General features: G+C 37.1%; 1 protein-coding gene across 1 annotated transcript in view; it reads right to left on the reverse strand.

Moving 5' to 3' along the window:
* PCLO (piccolo presynaptic cytomatrix protein) overlaps positions 1 to 23,285 on the reverse strand; it is a 378,440-nt gene that overhangs the window by 153,946 nt on the left and 201,209 nt on the right. Inside the window, exon 6 of the mRNA XM_018047285.1 lies at positions 20,982 to 22,996. Within this exon, the coding sequence (XP_017902774.1) occupies positions 20,982 to 22,996 (2,015 nt within the window). The remainder of the gene's footprint in view (positions 1 to 20,981; positions 22,997 to 23,285) is intronic.

Consider the following 23,285-nt stretch of genomic DNA (forward strand, 5'->3'; position numbering starts at 1 on the left):
ACACACAAACATTAAATGAAAGAATAAATAAATGAAAAGATAAAACAAGAACCTGTTCAATTACTTTTAAAACTCTGAATCAAGAAATGAATTTCCCAGAATTCACTATGTGGGATAAGAGTATACATGAAATTACCAGAAAGATAAAAGTATGAGGAACTGAAAAAAAGACAACTACGTTAAGAGTAACAGTTATAATGAACTAACCTAGAAACTGATATTAGTTCTTAATGTTGATTGCTCATATATGTATATAATTTATCTTAATTTATGTTTAACAGTTTATAGTTCTCACTTGACAGAGTGAGCTTAGTCAAGCTGTCTTTGGTTATTTTCAAAATAAAATCCAAGGTTAAAGAAACATTCTAGGTGTCAGGGATTTCTAATTTTCCTTCAGAGTTGCAAATATTTAATGATACATGACTTCTGTTTATCAATATTTTGTGGCCTAGGGATATTAGTCTTAGAAACAAGTGACAAAGTTGGTTGGTAGTAGCTAGACATTGGGTTGGCCAAAAAGTTCGTTTGAATTTTTCACACCATCTTATGGAAAAACCCAAACAAGCTTTTTGGCCAATCCAATACCTAATGAGCTAGCTCAGCTAAGCACTCAGTCCCCGCAAGACAAAGTAACTTTGTCGTTCTCTACTACCTGATAACAAAGTTGGAGACATGTCAAGATTTTAGCTATATTCCTCTCAAATGACAGGAAATATAATGTGATTGTAAGCTTAGTCTCTCAGGCTAGACTGTTTCAATCCTGGCCCTGGTGTTACCAGCTGTGAGAACTTTATCAAGTTGCTTAAACTCCCTGGGACTCAGTTTTCCTATATGTTGAGAGAATTATTGTTCAGATAATAATACACAGATAACTGATACATTATCAGTTTGTCTAAGGAGTAAATTGGGCTTCCCTGGTAGCTCAGATGGTTAAGAATCCATCTGCAATGTGGGAGACCAGGGTTTGATCCCTGGGTTGGGAAGATCCTCAGGAGAAGAGAACAGCTACCCACTCCAGTATTCTGGCTTGGAGAATTCCGTGGACAGAGGAGCCTGGCAGGCTACAGCTCGTGGGGTCACAAAGAGTCGGACATGACAGAGTGACTTTCACTAAATCACGTAAAACAAGTAAAGAGCCTAAATTAGTTATTATTTCAGAAAATAGAGAATTTAAAGTGATGTACCAACTTATAATTTAAAAAAGAACAGCCTTTCTAGATAATAACTTCTAAAATGACAAATTCTAATCAATATAATGAAAAATAAAAGTGCATGCTCAGTGTGTCCAACTCTTTGTGACCCCATGGACTATAGCCTGCCATCCTTCTCTGTTCATGGAATTTTTCAGGCAGGAATACGGGAGCAGGTTGCCATTTCCTATTCTAGAGGATCTTCCTAACCCAGGGATCAAACCTATGTCTCTTGCTTCTCCTGCACTGGCAGGGGGATTCTTTACCACTTAGGGCCACTAGGGAAGCCCCAATAAGAGTAGAGAACTCTAAAGTAGAGAAATGAAACAATGTATTGCTTAGAAAAGATAGAGAGATGTATCAAAGGAAGCTTATCATGATTAATGATGACGCAGTTGGAGGTCATGATTAGAGAAAACAATAACAATATAGAAAAATCTTGTTGTTTAATAAGATTTTCTTTCCTTGATGACTAGCCTGGTCAAAGTTTTCAAACAGATCTGGTGCCCTTAATCTGAAAAATAATTGTACTAAAAACAGATATTTAAAAATGCTTGCACAAATAATAGACCAAGGGAAAGGAAAGGAAGTCCTAAGAATAGAATGGATGTTGAAAAAGACTTGAAGAAAAGTTAATTTCAATTGCAATAGTGATAGGAAGCAAGAAAACTCCAGCATAAGTTTTGCTGTCTGAAGATATTTTAAACAACACTTCTTGGAGGAGCCCATTGATACCATGCACCTTATATGATAGATGAAATGCACTTCAGCCTGGTGATGCATTAGTTTCTGTGAGATGGAAATATATACAGAGAGTGGTTGAATGCAAACAGGAGAAAAAATGCAAAAGCAAAAAACAAATATATATATATTTATATATACACATAAATTTAAATTGAAAGTCACTCAGCTGTGTCTGACTCTTTATGACCCCATGGACTGTAGCCTGCCAGGCTCTACTGTCCGTGGAATTCCCCAGGCAAGAATACTGGAATGTAGCCATTCCCTTCTCCTGGGGATCTTCCCAACCCAGGGATCAATCCCATGTCTTCTGCATTGCAGGCAAATTCTTTACCATCTGAACCACCAGGGAAGCCCACACACCAGTGTGTATACATATATATATATAGAGAGAATATAATTCATAGGTAATATATAATATAAATGCTATATATAATACGTATTTTATATGTGTGTATGTATATAAAATATATAAAACCCTTAAAAATTTATCTATATTAAAGTCTCCACTCATCCATTTCCTTTTTTCTTACAGGTGGAAAAGGCAACCCTAGTTATTACATACTGTTCAAATTAACTCTAATATGTTAACTACCAGGACAAACCATCAAACTCTAAATGTGCAATCACTGTTGATGACCTGCAATGCAGTGTCCTGGGTGGCAAGCATCATAGCTCTGCTAAAGAGAAAATTATAACAGCCCAATCATAATGTGGCAGTCCACATAGACAACATAGAAACAGGAGATACAATCTCACAGGACTTCAGCAAAGCATTTTACATTATCCTTTGACATAGGTGCCAACTTTTGGATGTAACAATAAAAATGGTCATGCAATTTGTTAGGGATCTGCATGCAGATTATGACTGCTCATGGTCCAGCATCAATGTAAGTAATTAATCTTTCTTAACCTTGGCACTACTGGCATTTCTTTCCAGATGATTCTGTGTTGGGAGTGGGAGGACTGTTTTGTGAACTGTTCTGGCCTCTACCCACTCAGCACATCCTATTCCAATCCTGTCAATCAAAAATGCCACTATACAATGTCAAATATCTCTAGGGGAAGACAGAGGCAAAACAGTCACTGGTTGAAAAATCATAGATGTCACAGGACATACAAGATGGTATCTTCAGAAAGAGATCCCTAATCTATGGTTATTTAGCTTATAGAGAATGCTGGTATTTGTACGTTTTAGTGTCTTTGTCTGAATGGAAAAAGGAGAAACTTGGATGACAACTGAAAAAGAGTGTTCCTTGGATAAAGGGTTAAAGAAAAAGAGATATTCTAGGCTATGATAACAATCTAAGGAAATTAATAAGGAGAGGAACATATTAGATTTTGCCTTGTTATCAATTATGATCCAAAAATCAATCCCTTTATCAGATAGGATGATTCGCACCTTTTGGATTAACATGAATAAATACTCAGAAGATATTCAACCAAGATTTAAAAAATACAGTTTTATTAGAGAACATGGAGAAAAAAATAGATGCTTACAACTATTAATGAGAATATCTCTTTCAGTGCAGAAGATTAATTTTTTTAGCTTAACCCCATAAAAATCTTGGGAAATTTTCCACAGGTGTGATAACTAAGGAAAAATCAGAGGACACAGAATTCCTAGTCTAAATGAAAAATTATGTAAATGCTAGATCTTTCTTAAAAGTTGCTTGCTATTCTGAGTTCAAGAGATCAATAGTGTAATTAAAAAAAGATTACAAACTTTAGAGGAAACAACAGTTATCTAGTTTGAGAAATTAGTTACCTGAATCACTAAGGGAAATCAACTGGATAACTAACCTTAACTTTAAAATTGAGAGATCCTTTCTATCTTGAAAATAATTTAAGAAAACAAGAATCAAAACAGTAACAACAAAAACCAGAAATGCATATCTGATAGCTGAGTGCAAAAAACTAAGTGCATGTTTATTGTTTACTGTACTGACTAAGATTATGAGTAAGACTTTCCTTCAACTGTGCAGTATAACATACTGCACAGAAATTTGAGAGAAATTCACAGAAACTGAGAGAAATTGCTCTCAGAGGCATTTGTCTTGCCTTACTGGAATTCTCACTCAGGGCCTGTATTTACTTGATTACGAGAGAAGTCTTTGTCTTTGGAAGAAGAATACTACTTATACATATTATAAGTTCTCTGATATTTTTACTTCTGCTCTGTACCTGGTCATTCCTTCTCATTAGTGTATAAATATCTTTCTATAAATGTCTATGCTTTTTAAGTATTAGGAAGGTAGATGTAATATCTAGGATATTTGTCCCTTCAAACAAGATAGCTCTTATAAGGAGAGTTTCACTCTCTGAAATGTCAACGAGAGCATTAACTCACCGTTAAGGGGTCTCTCTACCCCACTATCTATAGTTTCCAGTTTGGAGACAAAATAGCAGCTGAATATAAAATATTCAGCATTCTATCCCATGCATTGCATCATTAATAATGTATTCCCCAAATAGAGTCATTTTTAACATTCCACCCCCACCCCTACTGCTGCTGCTGCTGCTTCTGCTGCTAAGTCACTTCAGTCGTGTCCGACTCTGTGCGACCCCAGAGACGGCAGCCCACCAGGCTTCCCCGTCCCTGGGATTCTTCAGGCAAGAACACTGGAGTGGGTTGCCATTTCCTTCTCCAATGCATGAAAGTGAAAAGTGAAAGTGAAGTCACTCAGTCGTGTTGGAATCTTAGCGACCCCATGGACTGCAGCCCACCAGGCTCCTCCATCCATAAGATTTTCCAGGCAAGAGTACTGGAGTGGGGTGCCATTGCCTTCTCCACACCCCTACATAGAGCTAAAATAGATTCTAAATGTTGAGTGCAAGGGCTCAGTTATTTCTACTGCTTTAAGATATACAAGAAAAATTAAAAATAACATGGAATGACCTGTGAAAATTAAATTCTAAATGATACCATTCTGGAAAAATACTTTAAACACTGATAAAACATCTAAAATCCACTAGTCATTGCAATATGGCACAATGCCTGGCATATACAAACAAAGCCATCAAATTTCTTCAACCAAAGTAGTGTGGAACAGTTTACTATTTCTATGAATCAAACGCTAAATAAGCAGTATCATCATTGCTATGAAAATATCACTGAATGATTGAAAAAAATATAGACACTTTTAACAACGGTCTTGACTCTCTATGGTCATGGGAAAGAATTCACCATTTGCAAATATACTTGAAATTGTTTTTTAAAAGTACTTCTTCCTTAATTGTTGTAATATTCTAGTAGCATCAAAAAAGCAAGAAACTAAATCACAAGAACTTAACAGTCAGGAAATAAAAACAAAGTAAATGAATATATTTAAAAGTCACACACAAGTTATTTCTTAAAGTCTAGTAGTAGAGACAAAAATGTTCTCCAATTAATACTGTGAAAGTGGCACTCAGTATATCATGAGACATCTTCTGCTTTGCCTTAATGCCCCTCTTGTCCCAGTTTGACTTGTCTTCTTGCTGAAAGTCATTGCTCTTGGGCTGGGCAGCCAAGCAGAAAACTAGTTTCTACCTCACTGGACAGAAGCATTAGAGATGTCAGTCTGGGCAACACGTATTGTTTCTATTTTCTGGAATGTCCCAAACAGATAAATTTCTTTTCTCCTAAAATCTATATAAGGTATTCTAGAAAGCCCTCTTAGCAGTTTTTAAGGTGATCAGTTTTTAGACATATGAATGTGCAAGTTTTTTTCCCTCCCCACTTCTACCCTCTATCCCTCCCAATTATCTATCTTTGTCATTTCTAAATTTTACATTTTCATTGGAAAAACACACTGCTGTGTGCTACAGATATATTTCTAAGCTAGTTTTTTGCTTCATTCAAAATTGTATTTTCTTGATCACTTTCCTAGGAGAAAAGAAAATGCTTAAAGATACTAATGACCTCCTTTTTTTCTTTCCTTTTAATCTCTCAACATCCAGTCATTACTAGGCTTAAAAATCTCTCTTCTTGTAGGTACTACTTCAAAAATTTATTAGGGCAGCAAAACATATTTTGCCTATATGTTCTTAGCTAAGCAGAAAGAAGGTGTGGTAACCAGTGAGCATAAAGAGAAACAAAGAAGTAATTTAACAGTACTTGCTTAACCTAAAGGTTATGAAAATATGATAGCGTAAGAATTAAAATCTGATCAAATCACTGGAAAATAAACACAGATACCTCCTATTTTCTCATTTCTATACGATTTAACTTCTGAATGTGCTGCTGGACTAGGATATGGAATGCTAAGAAAAACTATCTAACATTGATTCCTTCTTCAAGGGCAAAATCATTTACAGTTCTAATATGCTATCAAGAGATAATGACTACATCCCTTTACCAGAAAATGTGTTAATAGTTTATGCGAGCACTCTGAAGTAGAATAATCAAGTTAATACAAATTTCCAAGAATTAACATGGAAACGTATCCTAAAACATATTAATATATATTAAAAAGTAAGACACATCTCTTCCTCCCTTCATTCTGCATGCTAAATATTATAATATTGTCTGCCCAAGATTTATTTCATTTTGAGAACAAATTGCTGATCCACAAAGAGGGACTGGAGTGATTCCAACACTTCTATAAAATACCTCCTCATTTGAATATCTCATTGGCAACCTCTCATCATAACAAAATTAACTGTATTTCAAATGCTTTAAAATGTAAATTTCTAATTATACAACATTCTGTACATGGAGTATTAAAATGAAGATTGATTACTATTATATGTTCTTCAGAGCTTCAGATCACTAGCAATTTGAGGAATGATTCAATAACTACTTATCTAAAGCCATGAGGAATATAATGATCCTTTTAATAGTGGCACAGTCTTTACTAAATTATATTGAGATAATAAAGATATTTTATGTTTAGACTCTTGAAATACCTAACCACAGAATCACAGAAATCACTATTATTGTTTTTTATTCCTCTGCCATTGATTGGCCTAGAAAACCTTGGAACATGATATTATAACAGTTCAGAGTTGCTTTTATCTAAACATACTCGCAGTAAATAAAAACAGATCTTCTTCATAAAGTTGTGTCACATAAATAGCTTCCTTCAAATTAAATTAAATTAACAAAATTTCTTTGGAAAGTAGGACCATGGTCCTTCTGTACAAACTGGAGAAGTGTTTGGTTCTTTAGAAAATGCTATTAAGGACTAACTGATAAAGGATGGCAATTGAATTAAGTAAGTGTCAAGAAACATACAGTCATCTAAGATGATAAATCTCATGGATGGACTTTCATAAATACAATATTTTTACTAAATGTTATAATTTTAAGAGGTTAACATTTCAATTCGATAAATTAAGTTATATGAGAATAGAGGCACACTTTGATGGCGATTAGATGATTTTCCAAATGGATTATTAAGAAAACCTGAGGTTACTGATGTGCATTTGAGTGAGCATTTACAGGCATCAGCTCATGCCATAAATGGGAAAACTGGTTGAAAGCAAATAAACTTTTTCTAAATTCAATATTATTTTATTACAAACATTTCTATTATTTTAATTCCCATTTCACACTGAATGAATTAATGCACATTTATGTCAAAAGGAAAATTAATGTTGTGATGTGGGTCTTTTATGAATTATCATGAAACTCTACAATTAGTACTAGTAAGTACTTTAAATCTTGATTTTAGTTCAACCTTCTAAAAAGTAAATTAATGACTAACCGTTTAAAAGGAAGGAGAAGGCAATGGCACCCCACTCCAGTACTCTTGCCTGGAAAATCCTATGGACGGAGGAGCCTGGTGGGCTGCAGTCCATGGGGTCGCTAAGAGTCGGAAATGACTGAGCGACTTCCCTTTCACCTTTCACTTTCATGCACTGGAGAAGGAAATGGCAACCCACTCCAGTGTTCTTGCCTGGAGAATCCCTGGGACGGGGGAGCCTGGTGGGCTGCCGTCTCTGAGGTCGCACAGAGTCGGACACGACTGAAGTGATTTAGCAAATTTAAAAGTAGCCTCTGTGCCTGGAGACTGAGCTATGTGGTTAGCGCTGAGTTTTATAAAAACAAAAAACAAAAACAGTGGGGACTTGCCTTGTCCCTGTCATGTCAAAATACGCCACTTACAAGATTAGAAATTAAAATTCAGTCCAACTTATTAAGAGTGACTTAGTCTATATATTTTTCTTTCACTTGAGGGAAGAGGAGGAGAATGATGAGTATAATCTCTTTTAGCTTCAACTCTTCTCCTGGGACTGACTGCTTAGTCCCTCGCAAGGGTTACTTACTGTTCTTTATGAAGTTAAGCTTTTATTTGCCATCTCATAACACTTTTTCAACCAAAAAAATAGAGACAGCAGTTCTATAAGTTAGCTCTAGGGTTTTTTACATTGTGTTCAAGTATCACTTTTCTTGACTGTTTTAATTTGAATCTCCAGCAAACTGTTCTTAAGGAGAGAATAAAATACATAAAAATTCCTTTTATTGTTTATAGCTTTAGACTAAGCTACCTCAGTTAACTAAACAGTTCATTTAAGTCTCAATTTACCTCGCTCTGCTTGTTCTGGTGCTTTATTAATTCAAACTTATGCACCATTCAAGATAGAGGATCAAAAAGAAACCCTGTTAAATAGAAGAAAATACATTTGCTACAAATAAAATTAATGTTGGGTGGATATGGGCAGGTTCAAAGAATACTGACCTAACTTCAGATTTATCATTTTTAAAATATGTAATAAAATAAACATAAAATCTAAAGAAATAAATGGTTTGGATTTGTGCCAGCCAACTGCATGTGAAAATATTTTATTAGTTATACAATGGTATAAAAGTATTAACTAGTTTATGCATACATGTATATGTATGTAGGCATATATTTCTATTACGAACATGTATTTTATGTTGAATATAATGCTAAGAAAAGGTCAAGCCACTATTACAATACATTTTGATGTCACTATTACAATACATTTTGATGTCACTATTACATTATATCTCAAAACTTTTCCAAATTTTTATATGACACTTTAGTTGCTTGTTTTTTATTTCAGTAACAGCACATGTGGAAGATTAAAGCATCCTAAATAAGTAGTAATTTTAAAAAACATAAACAAATATATAAAAGTGCATACCTATTCACTGGGAGGAGATATATTTTTGAGAATATGCATGTAGCTTTATGTAGTCAGTTATAAACCGCACAATTATTCAAAATAAGTAGTCTACTGAATCAAGAATATTATGATAAAATACTTAGGAAGCTAATCAAATGATGCTCTGTGTTCTTAAACTGGGTCGGTAATAATCAACGCTCTCTTAATTCAGAACTTCCCTGTATTAAACCAATATATCCTAATATTTAGGGCTAATTTTCAGCCAAGGTCTTCTACTGAACATTAAGAACATATATATGTATCTTATAATCATGCTTATTCACATATTTTGAAATGTAGATGTTAAGAAACTATAACACAAATAATATGATTTTTTCACCCTTCAGTCTGAAAAGATTTGTTTTGAAGTTAATCCTAATATACTAACCAGAGTGAAATAGCAAACGTTAACTACTAAACACCAAATTGATGAGATCAATTTAAAAAATTTCTGTTTTTCACAGATATTTGTCTACATCTATGAAGTCATTTTGATTTTTACCAAACCCTAATAATTAATTACTGTAAAGTATTATCTTACTGTTATTTTTTGAAAAATACTTTAATATTATTTCCTGTCTTATAATAATATAACATAATAACATATAATAATAATTCAAGATTTTAATTATAAAGAAGAACTATGACAAGAAAAGTATACAAGCAATGAAGCGGTAAGAGCTATAGAAAAAATGATGCTTCTACTATTTAGAATTTAACTCAGATAACCATTATATCTACTTCTGTGGGCAAGAATCCCTTAGAAGAAATGCAGTAGCCATCACAGTTAACAAAAGAGTCTGAAATGCAGTACTTTGATGCAATCTCAAAAATGACAAAATGATCTCTGCCTGTTTCCAAGGCAAGCCATGCAATATCACAGTAATTAAGTCTATGCCCTGACCAGTAATGCTGAAGAAGCTGATGTTGAATGGTTCTATGAAGACCTACAAGACCTTCTAGAACTAACATCCAAAAAAAGATGTCCTTTTCATTATAGGGGACTGGAATGCAAAAGTAGGAAGTCAAGAAATACCTGGAATAACAGGCAAATTTGGCCTTGGAATGCGGAATGAAGCAGGGCAAAGGCTATTCATTTTTGCCAAGAGAACGCACTGGTCATAGCAAACACCCTTTTCTAACAACACAAGAGAAGACTCTACACATGGAAAACACCATATGATCAATACCCAAATCAGATTGATTATATTCTTTGCAGCCAAAGATGGAGAAGCTCTATACAGTCAGCAAAAACAAGACCAGGAGCTGACTGAGGCTCAGATCATGAACTCCTTATTGCTAAATTTAGACTTATATTGAAGAAAGTAAGGAAAACCACTGGACCATTCAGGTATGACCTAAATCAAATCCCTTACGATTATACAGAGGAAGTGAGAAATAGATTTAAGGGACTAGATCTCATAGACAGAGTGCCTGATGAACTATGGATGGAGGTTCATGACATTGACAGGAGGCAGTGATTAGGACCTTCCCCAAGAAAAAGCAATGCAAAATGGTTGTCTGAAGAGGCCTTACAAATAGCCGTGAAAAGAAGAGAAATGAAAGGCAAAGGAGAAAAGGAAAGAAATACCCATCTGAATGCAGAGTTCCAAAGAATAGCAAAGAGAGATAAGCAATCCTTCCTCAGTGATTAATGTAAAAAAAGAGAGGGAAACAATAGAATGGGAATGATTAAAAATTTCTTCAAGAAAAAGACAGATATCAAGGGAACATTTCATGGAAAGATAGGCAGAAATGGTATGGTCCTAATAGAAGCAGAAGATATTAGGAAGAGGTGGGAAGAATACACAGAGAAACTATACAAAAAAGACCTTCATGACCCATATAATCACGATGGTGTCATCACTCACCTAGAGCCAGACATCCTGGAATGTGAAGTCAAGTGAGCCTTAGGAAGCATCACTACAAAGCTAGTGGAGGTGATAGAATTCCAGTTGAGCTAGTTCAAATCCTAAAAGATGATGCCGTGAAACTGCTGCACTCAATATGCCAACAAATTTGGAAAACTTAGCAGTGACCACAGGACTGGAGGTCAGTGTTCATTCCAATCCCAAAGACAGGCAATGCCAAAGAATGCTCAAACTACCACACACTGCACTCATCTCACACGCTGGCAAAGTAATGCTCAAAATTCTCCAAGACAGGCTTCATCGATACGTAAACCATGAGCTTCCAGATGTTCAAGCTGGCTTTAGAAAGGCAGAGGAACCAGAGATCAAATTGCCAACATTTGTGGGATCACTGAAAAAGTGAGACAGTTCCAGAAAAACATCTACTTCTGCTTTATTGACTATGCCAAAGCCTTTGACTGTGTGGATCACAATAAACTGTGGAAAACTCTTAGAGAGATGGAAATACCAGACCACCTTACCTGCCTCCTGAGAAATCTGTATGCAGGTCAAAAACCAACAGTTAGAACTGGACATGGAACAACAGACTGGTTCAAAATAGGAAACGGAGTACATCAAGGTTATATATTGTCACCCTGCTTATTTAATTTACATGCAGATTACATCATGAGAAATGCTGGACTGGATGAAGCACAAGCTGGAATCAAGATTACTAGAAGAAATATCAATAACCTCAGATATGCAGATGACATTACCCTTATGGCTGAAAGTAAAGAAGAATTAAAGAGCCTCTTGATGAAAGTGAAAGTGGAGAGTGGAAAAGCTGACTTGAAACTGAACATTCAGAAAACTAAGATCATGGCATATGGTCCCATTACTTCATGGCAAATAATGGGGAAACAATGGAAACAGTGACCAATTTTATTTTCTTGGGCTCCAAAATCACTGCAGATGGTGACTGCAGTAATGAAATTAAAAGACGCTTGCTCCTTGGAAGAAGAGCTATGACCAACTTAGACAGTATATTAAAAAGCAGACACACTACTTTGCCAACAAAGGTCCATCTAGTCAAAGCTGTGGTTTTTCCAGTAGTCATGTATGGATGTGAGTGTTGGACTATAAAGAAAGCTGAGCATCAAAAAATTGATGCTTTTGACCTATGGTGTTGGGAGAAGACTCTTGAGAGTCCCTTGGACTGCAAGGAAATCCAACCAGTCCATCCTAAAGGAAATCAGTCCTGAATATTCACTGGAAGGACTGATGCTGAAGCTCCAAAGTTTGGCCTCCTGATGTGAAGAACTGACTCACTTGAAAATACCCTAATGCAGGAAAAGATTGCAGGTGGGAGGAGAAGGGGAAGAGAGAGGATGAGATGGTTGGATGGCATCACAGACTCAATGGACATGAGTTTGTGTAAGCTCTGTCTGGGAGTTGGTGATGGACAGGGAAACCTGGAAGGAAGCCTGGGTGTTGCAGTCCATGGGGTCACAAAGAGTCAGACACAACTGAGTGACTGAACTCAACTGAACTACTATTTAGAAAGCCTGTCTTTAATAAATGAGTACTTTTTCTCTCATGTATGTAAATAGTACCTTTATAAAATAGCTTATTTCATCAAACTCAGTTTTAATAGACTGATTTATATTGCTTTCCAAAGAGAATAATGAAAAACAACCCCTAAAAAATATTATTCTTCAAATCACATTTGGCCATCACAGTCACTATTTCTTAAATATGTACATTCTGACAGAAATAAAATTGACAGAAATAAAATTTCTCAATTTAGGTTATGGAAATTACTCTCTGAAATAGACATTAAAGGGTTCCAAAAATCTTAAAAATAGCTATCAAAACAGCAATCAGTGAAGCAAAACATATTCTTGTAAAAATCAGCTCATGAATACCATCTGCTTTGCAATAGGATCCTGGCTTAAACTCTGGAACAAAAATATTTTAATAAGGAATTTGTCTATTACCAAAAAAGTTCCAAAATTGTTCAACAAGTCTAAGGGTAGGAAAAATCAGCTGTAACACTTGGCAGTTTATGTATTTTTAAGACCCGATAGAGGTGAAACATTTCAAATGTAGCTTATTTTAGTGCAAAAAGTTGCATGTATCACTATTGATAAAACATGTGCTATTTCTGAAATGTATTTCTTTTTTGATAGAAAAATCTTTTTTTAAGACAGATAAATCATAAAGGATATATCTAGCTCTGAAAAAATTCTTTGAGTGTACACTGCTAGTTCTTTCAATGGCTGTTACTTTCTCTCCTGATTTTGCAGAGAACATTCTACATTTTCTTTTTTGATATTCTTGACTATTTGGGGTCATGATATAAAAAGTCTCACTGTATAAAAGAACTAAGCCAAAACCATTGACTGTGTAGATCACAACAAACTGTAGAAAATCCTTAGAGATGGGAATACCAGACTATCTTACCTGCCTCCTGAGAAATGTGTATGCAGGTCAAGAAGCAACAGTTAAAACTGAACAAGGAACAACAGACTGGTTCCAAATAGGGAAAGCAGTAGTCAAGGCTGTATACTGTCACCCTGCTTGAAAGTGAAAGGGAAAGTTGCTCAGTTATGTCCAATTCTTCGTGATCCCATGGACTACACAGTCTATGGAATTCTCCAAGCCAGAATACTGGAGTGGGTAGCCTTTCTCTTCTCCAGGCAATCTTCCCAACCCAGGGATTGAACCCAGGTCTCCTGCGTTGCAGGCGGATTCCTTACCAGTTGAGCCACAAGGGAAGCAGAGTACATTATGCAAAATCCTGGGGTGGATGAAGCACAAACTGGAATCAAGAGTGCCGGGAGAAATCAATAACCTCATTCTTAATGTCCATTCCCCAGTCCATCCTAAGGAAATCAGGCCTGAATATTCATTGGAAGGACTGATGCTGAAGCCGAAACTCCAATACTTTGACCACCTGATGGGAAGAACCGACTCATTTGAAAAGACCCTGATGCTGAGAAAGATTGAAGGCAGGAGGAGAAGGGGATGACAGAGGATGAGATGGTTGAAATAACCCTTTCAATAACCCTTATGGCAGAAGAAGAACTAAAGAGCCACTTGATGAAAGTAAAAGAGAGTGGAAAAACTGGCTTGAAACTGAACATTCAGAAAACTAAGATCATGGCATCCGGTCCGATCACATTATGGCAAATTGATGGGGAAACAATGGAAACAATGGAAACAATGGAAACAGTGACAGACTATTTTCTTGGGCTCCAAAATCGCTGCAGATGGTGACTACAGCCATGAAATTAAAAGATGCTTGCTCTTTGGAGGAAAAGCTATGACCAACCTAGACAGCATATTAAAAAGCAGAGACATTACTTTGCCAACAAAGGTCCATCTAGCCAAAGCTATAGTCATGTATGGATGTGAGAGTTGGATTACAAAGAAAGCTGAGCCCCAAAGAATTGATGCTTTTGAACTGTGGTGTTAGAAAAAGACTCTTGAGATTCCCTTGGACAGCAAGAAGATCCAAGCAGTCCATCCTAAGGAAATCAGTCCTGAATATTCATTGGAAGGAACGATGCTGAAGCCGAAACTCCAATACTTTGACCACCTGATGGGAAGAACTGACTCATTTGAAAAGACCCTGATGCTGGGAGAGATTGAAGGCAGGAGGAGAAGGGGTTGACAGAGGATGAGATGGTTGGATGGCATCACCGAAGGATATGTGTCTGAGCAAGCTTCGGGAGTTCCCATGAACAGGGAAGCCTGGTGTGCTGCAGTCCATGGGGTCATAGAATGTCAGACACAACTGAGCAACTGAACTGAGCTGTGTGAAAGAAAAAGGGCATGAGGAACAGATTTTGGTGCTCTGGTTTATGAAAAGTTCATAGATGTGAAGCTAGAGATAATCCCCCCTACACACACACACAAATGCTGGATTGAAATATATTTTAGAAAGTATACTGTCATCTTTTTATCAAAAGAAGAAAAACGTAGAAGGAGAAAGCAGAAGGAAAAACTCAACTCCACAAAAGGTATAGTGAAAGGATGAATCAAATCTCATTTATTTGTTTTGCTTTGTTTCTTTCTTTTTTCTTTTTTTTTTTTTTTTGGTGTTGTGTTAAGTGGGAGTGAGGAATTGGTGAATTCACCTTAATTAAAAGCAGTTTGATGGAAAGAAATGGCCTGTTCATTCATTAATTCATCATATTAATTTATTGTTATAGACAACCTACTGTGAGCCAGGCATTTTTCTGGGTACATAATAAATGTAAAAATGTGATCATGTAAAACAAAAATCCCCACCCATAAATTCTGGTTAGGGAAGCAAAGACAATAAATGACACAATAAAGGAAAAGACACTGTACTTTTGACAATATGTGATATGGAGAAAAATCACAAAGGGCATGAGGATCAGAGTGTTAGAAAGGTAGGTAGCTTTCAACTAGTCAGTCAAGAATAGTCTCAATGCCCAAAAGGAATAAATTTAAAATGGTTATAAAAAACAGGAAGCTAAAATCCCTAGAGTAGCACCATTATATACTTCATAGACTAGGAAAGACAAACAGTTACTATGAGATTTGAGAATTTTTTTCTACTATTCCATAAAATAAAAGTCTTTAATGATAGTAAGTTTTTGCTGAGGAAATAGAGAAATCGCCAAATGCACCTCCGTGAGGAAAGGGAATCAAGGTTACTGGATATCTGCAATTGCCAGACTTGGGATGGGAAGGTTGTGTTACTTTCAGTCATTACAGATGATCTGATAACTCTATACTAGTGTTCACTCATTTTTTAACTATTTGGCTCTCATAAAACATTTTAATTGAAGAATTCCACTGATAAAAATCAGAAATAAAACTTTGTGTACGTACTGTTTTTCATCAAAAATCTTATTTCTTTTTGTCCTTTTTCTAAATCAGAATGAAAATACATTATTTTCAAGTGGTATGTAAATAGCGAGCTCAACCCCATGAGAAGGAGTACATTTCTGAATATTTCAGTTGTATCTTTTGGGAATTTTTCTGGGGAGCGAACAGAAAAACTCAAGGAGAAGGTGGCATTTTTTTTTCATCTTTACGCAGAGTTAAAATTTTATATTTGTAAAAGGAAGAAGACTACATGATAAAAGTGTTTGGTTATATAAAGTTGCCAAAAATAGAATTTAGCTTGGGGGCTGTGACTTTAATATCAAAATGACAAAGTCTGGAAAAGAGATACAGTTCACCTCATGCAGACATAGGGGAATATTACATAACTCAATAAAAAGATGTCAGATAACTCCCTGCACCAGTGAGGCCCACTGTGTACTGTTTTATGATTTTATGTTAATTATTGCCAATTTAAACAATTAAATGTATAAGATATCTTAGGGTTAAGCATGAACTCAAAGTGCCAGTGAAACACTAACCAGATGATACAGGCTCCTGGCTTGGAATTTCTGTGTCAAAAGTGTAACTACAAATCCATGATGGAAAAACTCTATCAGTTAAAGGATCTCAGATGTTTGGATTCCTACAGAGTGGGAAAGGAATAAATTTAAATCTCTGATGTTCCAAATTTCAGAATTAAGACAAATGTTTGGAAACTCCAGGAGAAGATTTTATTCATACAGCAGAATTTTGTAATAATGAAAGCTCTCCCATAAGCTTGTGAGATAGCTGCTAAGAAAAAAATAACTGCATATGGAAAGAGGACCCAAAGCAAACACACCACAAAACAGTCCACATTTGCCTATGAACAAACAAAAAAGGCAATATAGTGCTTCGATGTGTCTTACTGGTTAAAAAAACAAAACAAAAAAACCAAGCTTTGTTGGAGTGCTGATCCTTAGTACCTCGGAATGTGAAACCACTCAGACACAAGATATTTACACAAGGTAATCAAGTTAAAACAGATCTTTAGTGCTAACCTAATCAATAAGACCAGTGTCTGATAAAGAGGGGAAATTTGGACGTAGAGATGGCCATGCAGAGAGGGAAGACGATTCAAAGAGACACAGGGAGACCACCTTCTGAAAGACAAGGAACGCTGGAGGCTAGCGGAAGCTAGGAGGGAGGCCTGCAAAAGAATGAACCCTGCTCACACCATGATTTTGGACTTTTAGTCTCTAGCAGTGTGACAGCACATTTTTGTGGCTTAACTTACTGAGTTTGTGGTACCTTATTACAAGAGCCCTAGCAAATGAATACAACAGTGGGGCAAGAAGAACAAATTGATCACAGTGGTGGGAGGTCAAGCATGAACTCTGCCTTATCCTGTATGTTTTAGAGAGTTTCCCACAGTGTTTAAAAAAGACCAGTGAATGGATGAATGTGATAATGAGAGAATGTAAGCAAGTTAAAAAATGAATAAACCTCATTGACAGGGGTTTAAATTAGAATTTGGGGGAGAACAGAGGAAATGACAAGATAAAAAGACAGACACAAAACATGGTACTAAATTAGCAAAAAACAAACAAACAAACAACAAAATCAGAAAATGTTCCAAAAGCCTCAGAAGAGACAAATAGAGAATAACTGTAAAGTGCCAAGTTTAGCATTCTAGCTGCCAGGTTACAGGTTCATTAAGAAATCATGATAAAGGCACTAGCCTACTCTGGGCTTTGTTCATCATCTGTAAGGCATCTGGACTGTCTAATAGCTAAATGCTGTTTAACTTGTACCCAGTGGTGCAAATATCTATATAAAACCAAAGTGGAACTGACACTTTTAGTATAGGAAGTTATCAGTACAGATTATCAAAAGGACTTGCTAGGATGGGTCTAGACTGTGGCAATGAAAAGGTAACCAGCTGGAGTCTTTTAATGCATGTCCTAACCCACTGCTTCCATGCAATCCTTCCTTTAATACATTTATTGAATAAATATTGAAGACCTGCTTTGTGTTGGGTGCTGTTCTAGGCTCTTGGATTATAGCAGCAAACAAAACAAAGTTCCTGCTTTTGTAGAGGTTATGTTCATCAGGATAAAGTAGATGATATTTCATTAAATATGTACTAACACATTAATATACATGTTTGGAGGGTGCAGGAATTCAAGGTGATAGGTTTATATAGAGACTGAAGTGAAATTTAACCAGAAATCTGTACGCAGGAGTGAATCAGACAACCATCTGGGGAGAGAGAGCTCCGAACAGGCTCCCTGGGTGGGGATGAGGCATACTCAAAAGACCAGCAAGGTCAGTGGTTGGAGCACTGGAAATGGCAGCCCACTCCAGTGTTCTTGCCTGGAGAATCCCAGGGATGGGGGAGCCTGGTGGGCTGCCGTCTATGGGGTCACCCAGAGTCGGACACGACTGAAGCGACTCAGCAGCAGCAGCGGTAAGGAAGGCAAGAGTGGAGGAGTCCAGGGCCTAGGGCATAGTGTAAATAAAAAATGATGGTGGCTTGGGTTAGGCTCCCCACAGGCAAGGGAAGTAAAACAAAACCTGAACTCAGCAAATTAGATCCCCTGGCACCTATCCCTTCCTTGTCTTTCATTTATAGTAAATCCTTTTCTCCTCCTCTTTGTTTTCTGTCTGTTCATCAGTCTGAACACTTGTATATCTGTTTCCTCCAGAATGACTTCCATTTTGCTCTTCATGGTCCAACAGAGATCTCACTTTCCTGTTTGAGAACTTCCTCCCTTGAAACATTCCCTGGTACTTCCAAGAAGAGAACTGACTACAGAATGTCATGCCATATAAAACTGATCTTTCATGCTGAATTATATGTGTTACTATGTTGTCTTAATGTTGATTGGATGTTTTAATTTTTTTTCAATTTTATTGGTTTGAGAAAATTAACAGTATGGAAATTACTGAGCTAAACAAACGTATCACCATGAATATCACTTAGATTATTCTTTTCAGTACAACTAATATTTAGTAATTTGTGTTTATAATTGAGAGACTGGTTTTAGTTTAAAATGAACACAAGGAATGTTTAGAAATTTTCCAAGAAATAAATTATAAAATTCCCATCTTAAATCAGAGTATCTAAAGTGCTAAGAACACTGCCTGTATATAAAATGGTCTACCTTACACATGCAACAAAACAGTAGTTTTGAGTTTGTATACAATTATTCCATATTGGAGAAGGCAACGGCACCCCACACCAGTGCTCTTGCCTGGAAAATCCCATGGACAGAGGAGCCGGTGGGCTGCAGTCCACGGGGTCACAAAGAACTGGACACGACTGAGCGACTTCCCTTTCACTTTTCACTGTCATGCATTGGAGAAGGAAATGGCAACCCACTCCAGTGTTCTTGCCTGGAGAATCCCAGGGAAGGCGGAGCCTGGTGGGCTGCCGTCTATGGGGTCGCACAGAGTCAGACACGACTGAAGCGACTTAGCAGCAGCAGCAGCATTCCATACTGAAGCCTGCACTGAGTGTGACCACTTAGAAAAAGGAACTACTGGATTGTGTTCCAAAGTTCAATACACTTAGGATTTTTCAGGCTCAGAGTATTATTTGGTAATTCTATCCAACTTCTTCTAGGATTAGATAGTTAAACAATATCACCACTATAATCAATAATACAATACATACAACACATTGTATCTTTCATTTCACACTTCTAAAACCTAAGAGAATACTGTGAGGAAAAATATTGACACCTTGAATCTCTTCTATACCTGGGTTCATTTGAATTAAGAGTATAGGGTGAAATGTTAAATTAATGGTCAATATACCGCATGGAGAAGGCTGTTCTTTCTGGGACAGAAGCCTTGAGTATAAGTTTAAAATACTGCTAAATAATATATTTTCAAAGATTTCTAGATAACTCTTTAGGTGAATTCATAGGTCACTGCTATAAAAATAAATACCTATACATTACAACTAAGTTAAAAATATTTCTCTCAATATATTTAATTCTAGAAACAAAGCCATACATGGAAACTGAATGAAATCTCAATGTAGCAGTGGTTCCCTGATTAGTTATGATAAGTAAATAAAAAAAAAATTATGACCTCTATTCCCTACCCCCATGAAGACAGTTTATACATTCTTTTTGAGAAAGTACATAATAACAAAATGCCCCTACGAAACTGGAACACTTAGATAAGGATTTTAATTTATTAGTATGACTATTAATATTACTATACACCTAAAAACTGGCTTACAGTTACATATAATGGCACACTTTTCAGCCCATAGCCAGTGTTAGACACATTTGGGTCAGTCACAATAGAGTAATTTCTCAGAAAAACCTATTTAAAAGCTTCAGGATTTTAAGATCTAGAGTTTAGAAATCAGTGTAATTAGGGGATATAAACATAAATCTTGTTTTAAGTAGAACTATTACTTTATTAATAACTTTCTAATGATATATATTAGGTTTTGTTGAAGTAGATAGCTTGCTTTTTAACCTGATTATTAACATTCCTTATTCCCAGTTATAGAGATCTTCATATATGTCCAACATTCCTATATATGTTCCTTTCACTTTGAAGCATATTTAAAATAAACTCAAATTATTAAACTTAAGTAATTATTAATTAAATCTATTTGAAGAAACATAAAAATTTTTTCTTCTGTAAGCACTAAGATTAAGGCTTACCTGATATTAGATTCAGAAAATTGCCAGAAACAAAATAAGCATGGATGAGCTATGAAGATTAAATTATACTTTATGCCCTAGAAATGCTTTATTTTGAGCAGCAAAGAGTAACATTCTGGAAGAAGAAGAATAGATTGATTAAATGATCTTCAAGGATCCTCCCACTAAGAATTCCAGTATCCATGGGTTTAAATTTTTGGTCATCCTTTGCCTTATCTATTTATTCAATACTTATTCTACCATATGTGAATATTAGTTTTATTCACTGAAATCAGCCTACAATTGACACTTGGGAGATTTCAAGATTAGAACAAAACGTTCAATCTCATTAATCACAAATAATATACATTTTTCTCATTTTGCCTTTTTTTTTTCTATTTCTACATGGATGTATAATTTTCTGCTTCCCCCTCCCCCAAATTTTCTAATGAAATAGTCCTCATTGAAATTTAGAATTAGGCACCAGGAGTGTCACGGCTTCCTAAAGTCTGCAAACACACAGTTAACATCAACTCAGCCATTGTCTTCTAACTGAAAAGAAGTACTCTTACCGTGTAGCCCTCGGTATACTGAAAAGGAGCCCTGGAACTTTCGTCTGCTGTTGGACTCAGAGGCTTGGGGTCAGACATGGAGCGCTGCATCATCTTGGCTGTCTTAGGACTTGCTGGGGGAACTTTAGCCATATCTGGATGCAGTACTTTTTGTGGACTTATATCATCAGGGAGGGGTTTCTCATAAGGTACAAAGGCTGATTCTAAGGCTTTGCCTGGTGAAAGTGGTGAGATGGGAGAATAAAGGACTTTTGGAGATTTGGGTGGGGAAGGAGCCAGCTGTAGTGTGGAATCTGCTCGGAGGTGAGATGAATAACCAATTTCTAAAGGTGTTGGGCGTTTCTTGTCTTTGGGTGGAGAGGTGGCACTCAGATATTGAGGACTTTGTGTGTCTGAATCTGCTTCTGTTTGACATCCTAAACTGCCCCCTTTGTAAGTCTTTTCAGGTGCTGAAATGTGTTTAATTATTTCTACCTTGGCATCCACGCGTGCCCGTATCGAAGGCGTTCTTATGGTTCCAACTGGTTCAGTTTGCACAGATATCTCTGCTACTGTTTGAACGGCTATGCTGGAGACTTTGGAAGGGGGTTTGGCCTTGTCCACCTCTGCAGGGCTGTCACCATATTTCCCTACGCGAGCTTTCCTCCTAGATCTAGCAGGCACGTCCCATTCATCCTGATCTTCGTCATCTGTTTGGACACTTGTATCGACACTCTTTTTAGTTCTCCTTCTCCTACTCACATAACTCCGATCTGCTGAATCTTCATCGTCAGTCTGTACCCCGCTGTCCACTATCTTTTTAAAGCAGCGGGGGTCATCTGCCAGATTTTCCCCCATCTCGTCGTACTGGCCACGGGCTTTAGCTCCAGAACTTCTCTTCTTGGGCTGTTTCTCCTCTTTGACAATTACATCTGTCAGAGGTATTTCTGAAACAGTACTCAGAATGCCAGGTGGGGCAATGTACTGAGTCACCCCATCAGACTGAACTGTGTACCATCCCTGGCTCTGTGGTATTTCAATCGCCACCACAGCTGAGGCTGTGGTGGTTGCATCTTCGGTTGCCCAGAACTGACCACCTTCTGGGGCAACATACTGACCTTCCAGGATGGCCTGTTCTGCAGTGGTCTGTGGAGAGGCAGTTCCAGAAGGGTCATAGTTATACTGGTAGACCTGGCGAATCTTCTGCTCCTCCAGCTGCTGGTGAAGCTGTTGCTGCAGCTGCTGGATCTGCTCCAGCTGCAACTGTTGCTGTGCTAACGTCTCCTGCCTCATCATGAACTGGGCTTGCCGCTCCTCTTCTTGCTGATAGAGGAGGTGCTGCTTCATCGACTGCAGCTCCTCCAGCTTCTTTTGAACCATGATCTTTTCCTGTTCTCGGAACCTTTGAATCTCCTGCCGTTCCCACTCCAACTCCTCAGCAAAACGCTGTTGCTTGATCTTTTCCAGTTCCAAGAGCTCACGCTCCAAGTCTAGCTGCTGTTGTTGCTTATCTTCCTCGGGGATGATTAAAAGCGCACTTTCCTCTCCCACCACTTCAGAAAATACTTCAGACGCTGTGGTCAGGGTGGGAACCGAGTCTATCGTCTCAGCTGTGAGAGTCTCCATAGTGATAGTCTGCAAACTGGCACTGATATCAATACCAGTGACTTCAATGTCTGTTTCAGATGCACCAGTTGTTAGGAAATAGGATCGAGGCATTGGCTGGCTTTGGTGCAGGGTGGACAAGGAAGTCACAGCGTCGTTTGTGTGCACACCAGACAAATCCCTCATGGTGGTGCTGAAGATGGAGCCAGGCTGTGTGGTGATAGCAAACGTGGAAGGAACTGGAGTTGCTACTGAAGAATAGACAACCCCATTAGACGACCTCAAAACACTCCCCACACCATATTGGGGTCCTGGAGGTGGAGTCATTCTTGCTGTGGAATACTGCGGGGTACTAATCCCAACTCCTGAAATGACTTGTCGAGTTTCTGGATATGGACCTGTAGTCTTGCTTGAATAATCCATTACCTCACCTGAAATACAGGGGAGAGTTATAGTCCAGTTCCTAGAATGAATGATGTTTTGGGGATTGGAAAGCCCTCTCAGTCTTGAAGAACATAATGAACAGGACTGCATGCAAATCCACAGGTTATTAACCTACTCAGGTGCAGAATAAAAGCAACGTTGAACATGCAGGCACATGCAGGCGACTTTGGGTGGAACAAATTTTAAAAAAAAAAGTGGAGAAACAAAAATGAACATGTACTCCAAAATATATTGCCAAAACATCCACAGAAAGATAAAAAATAACAAAATTGGAAA

The sequence above is a fragment of the Capra hircus genome, chromosome 4 (genome assembly GCF_001704415.2).
Source record: "Capra hircus breed San Clemente chromosome 4, ASM170441v1, whole genome shotgun sequence".
NCBI lineage: Eukaryota > Metazoa > Chordata > Mammalia > Artiodactyla > Bovidae > Capra > Capra hircus.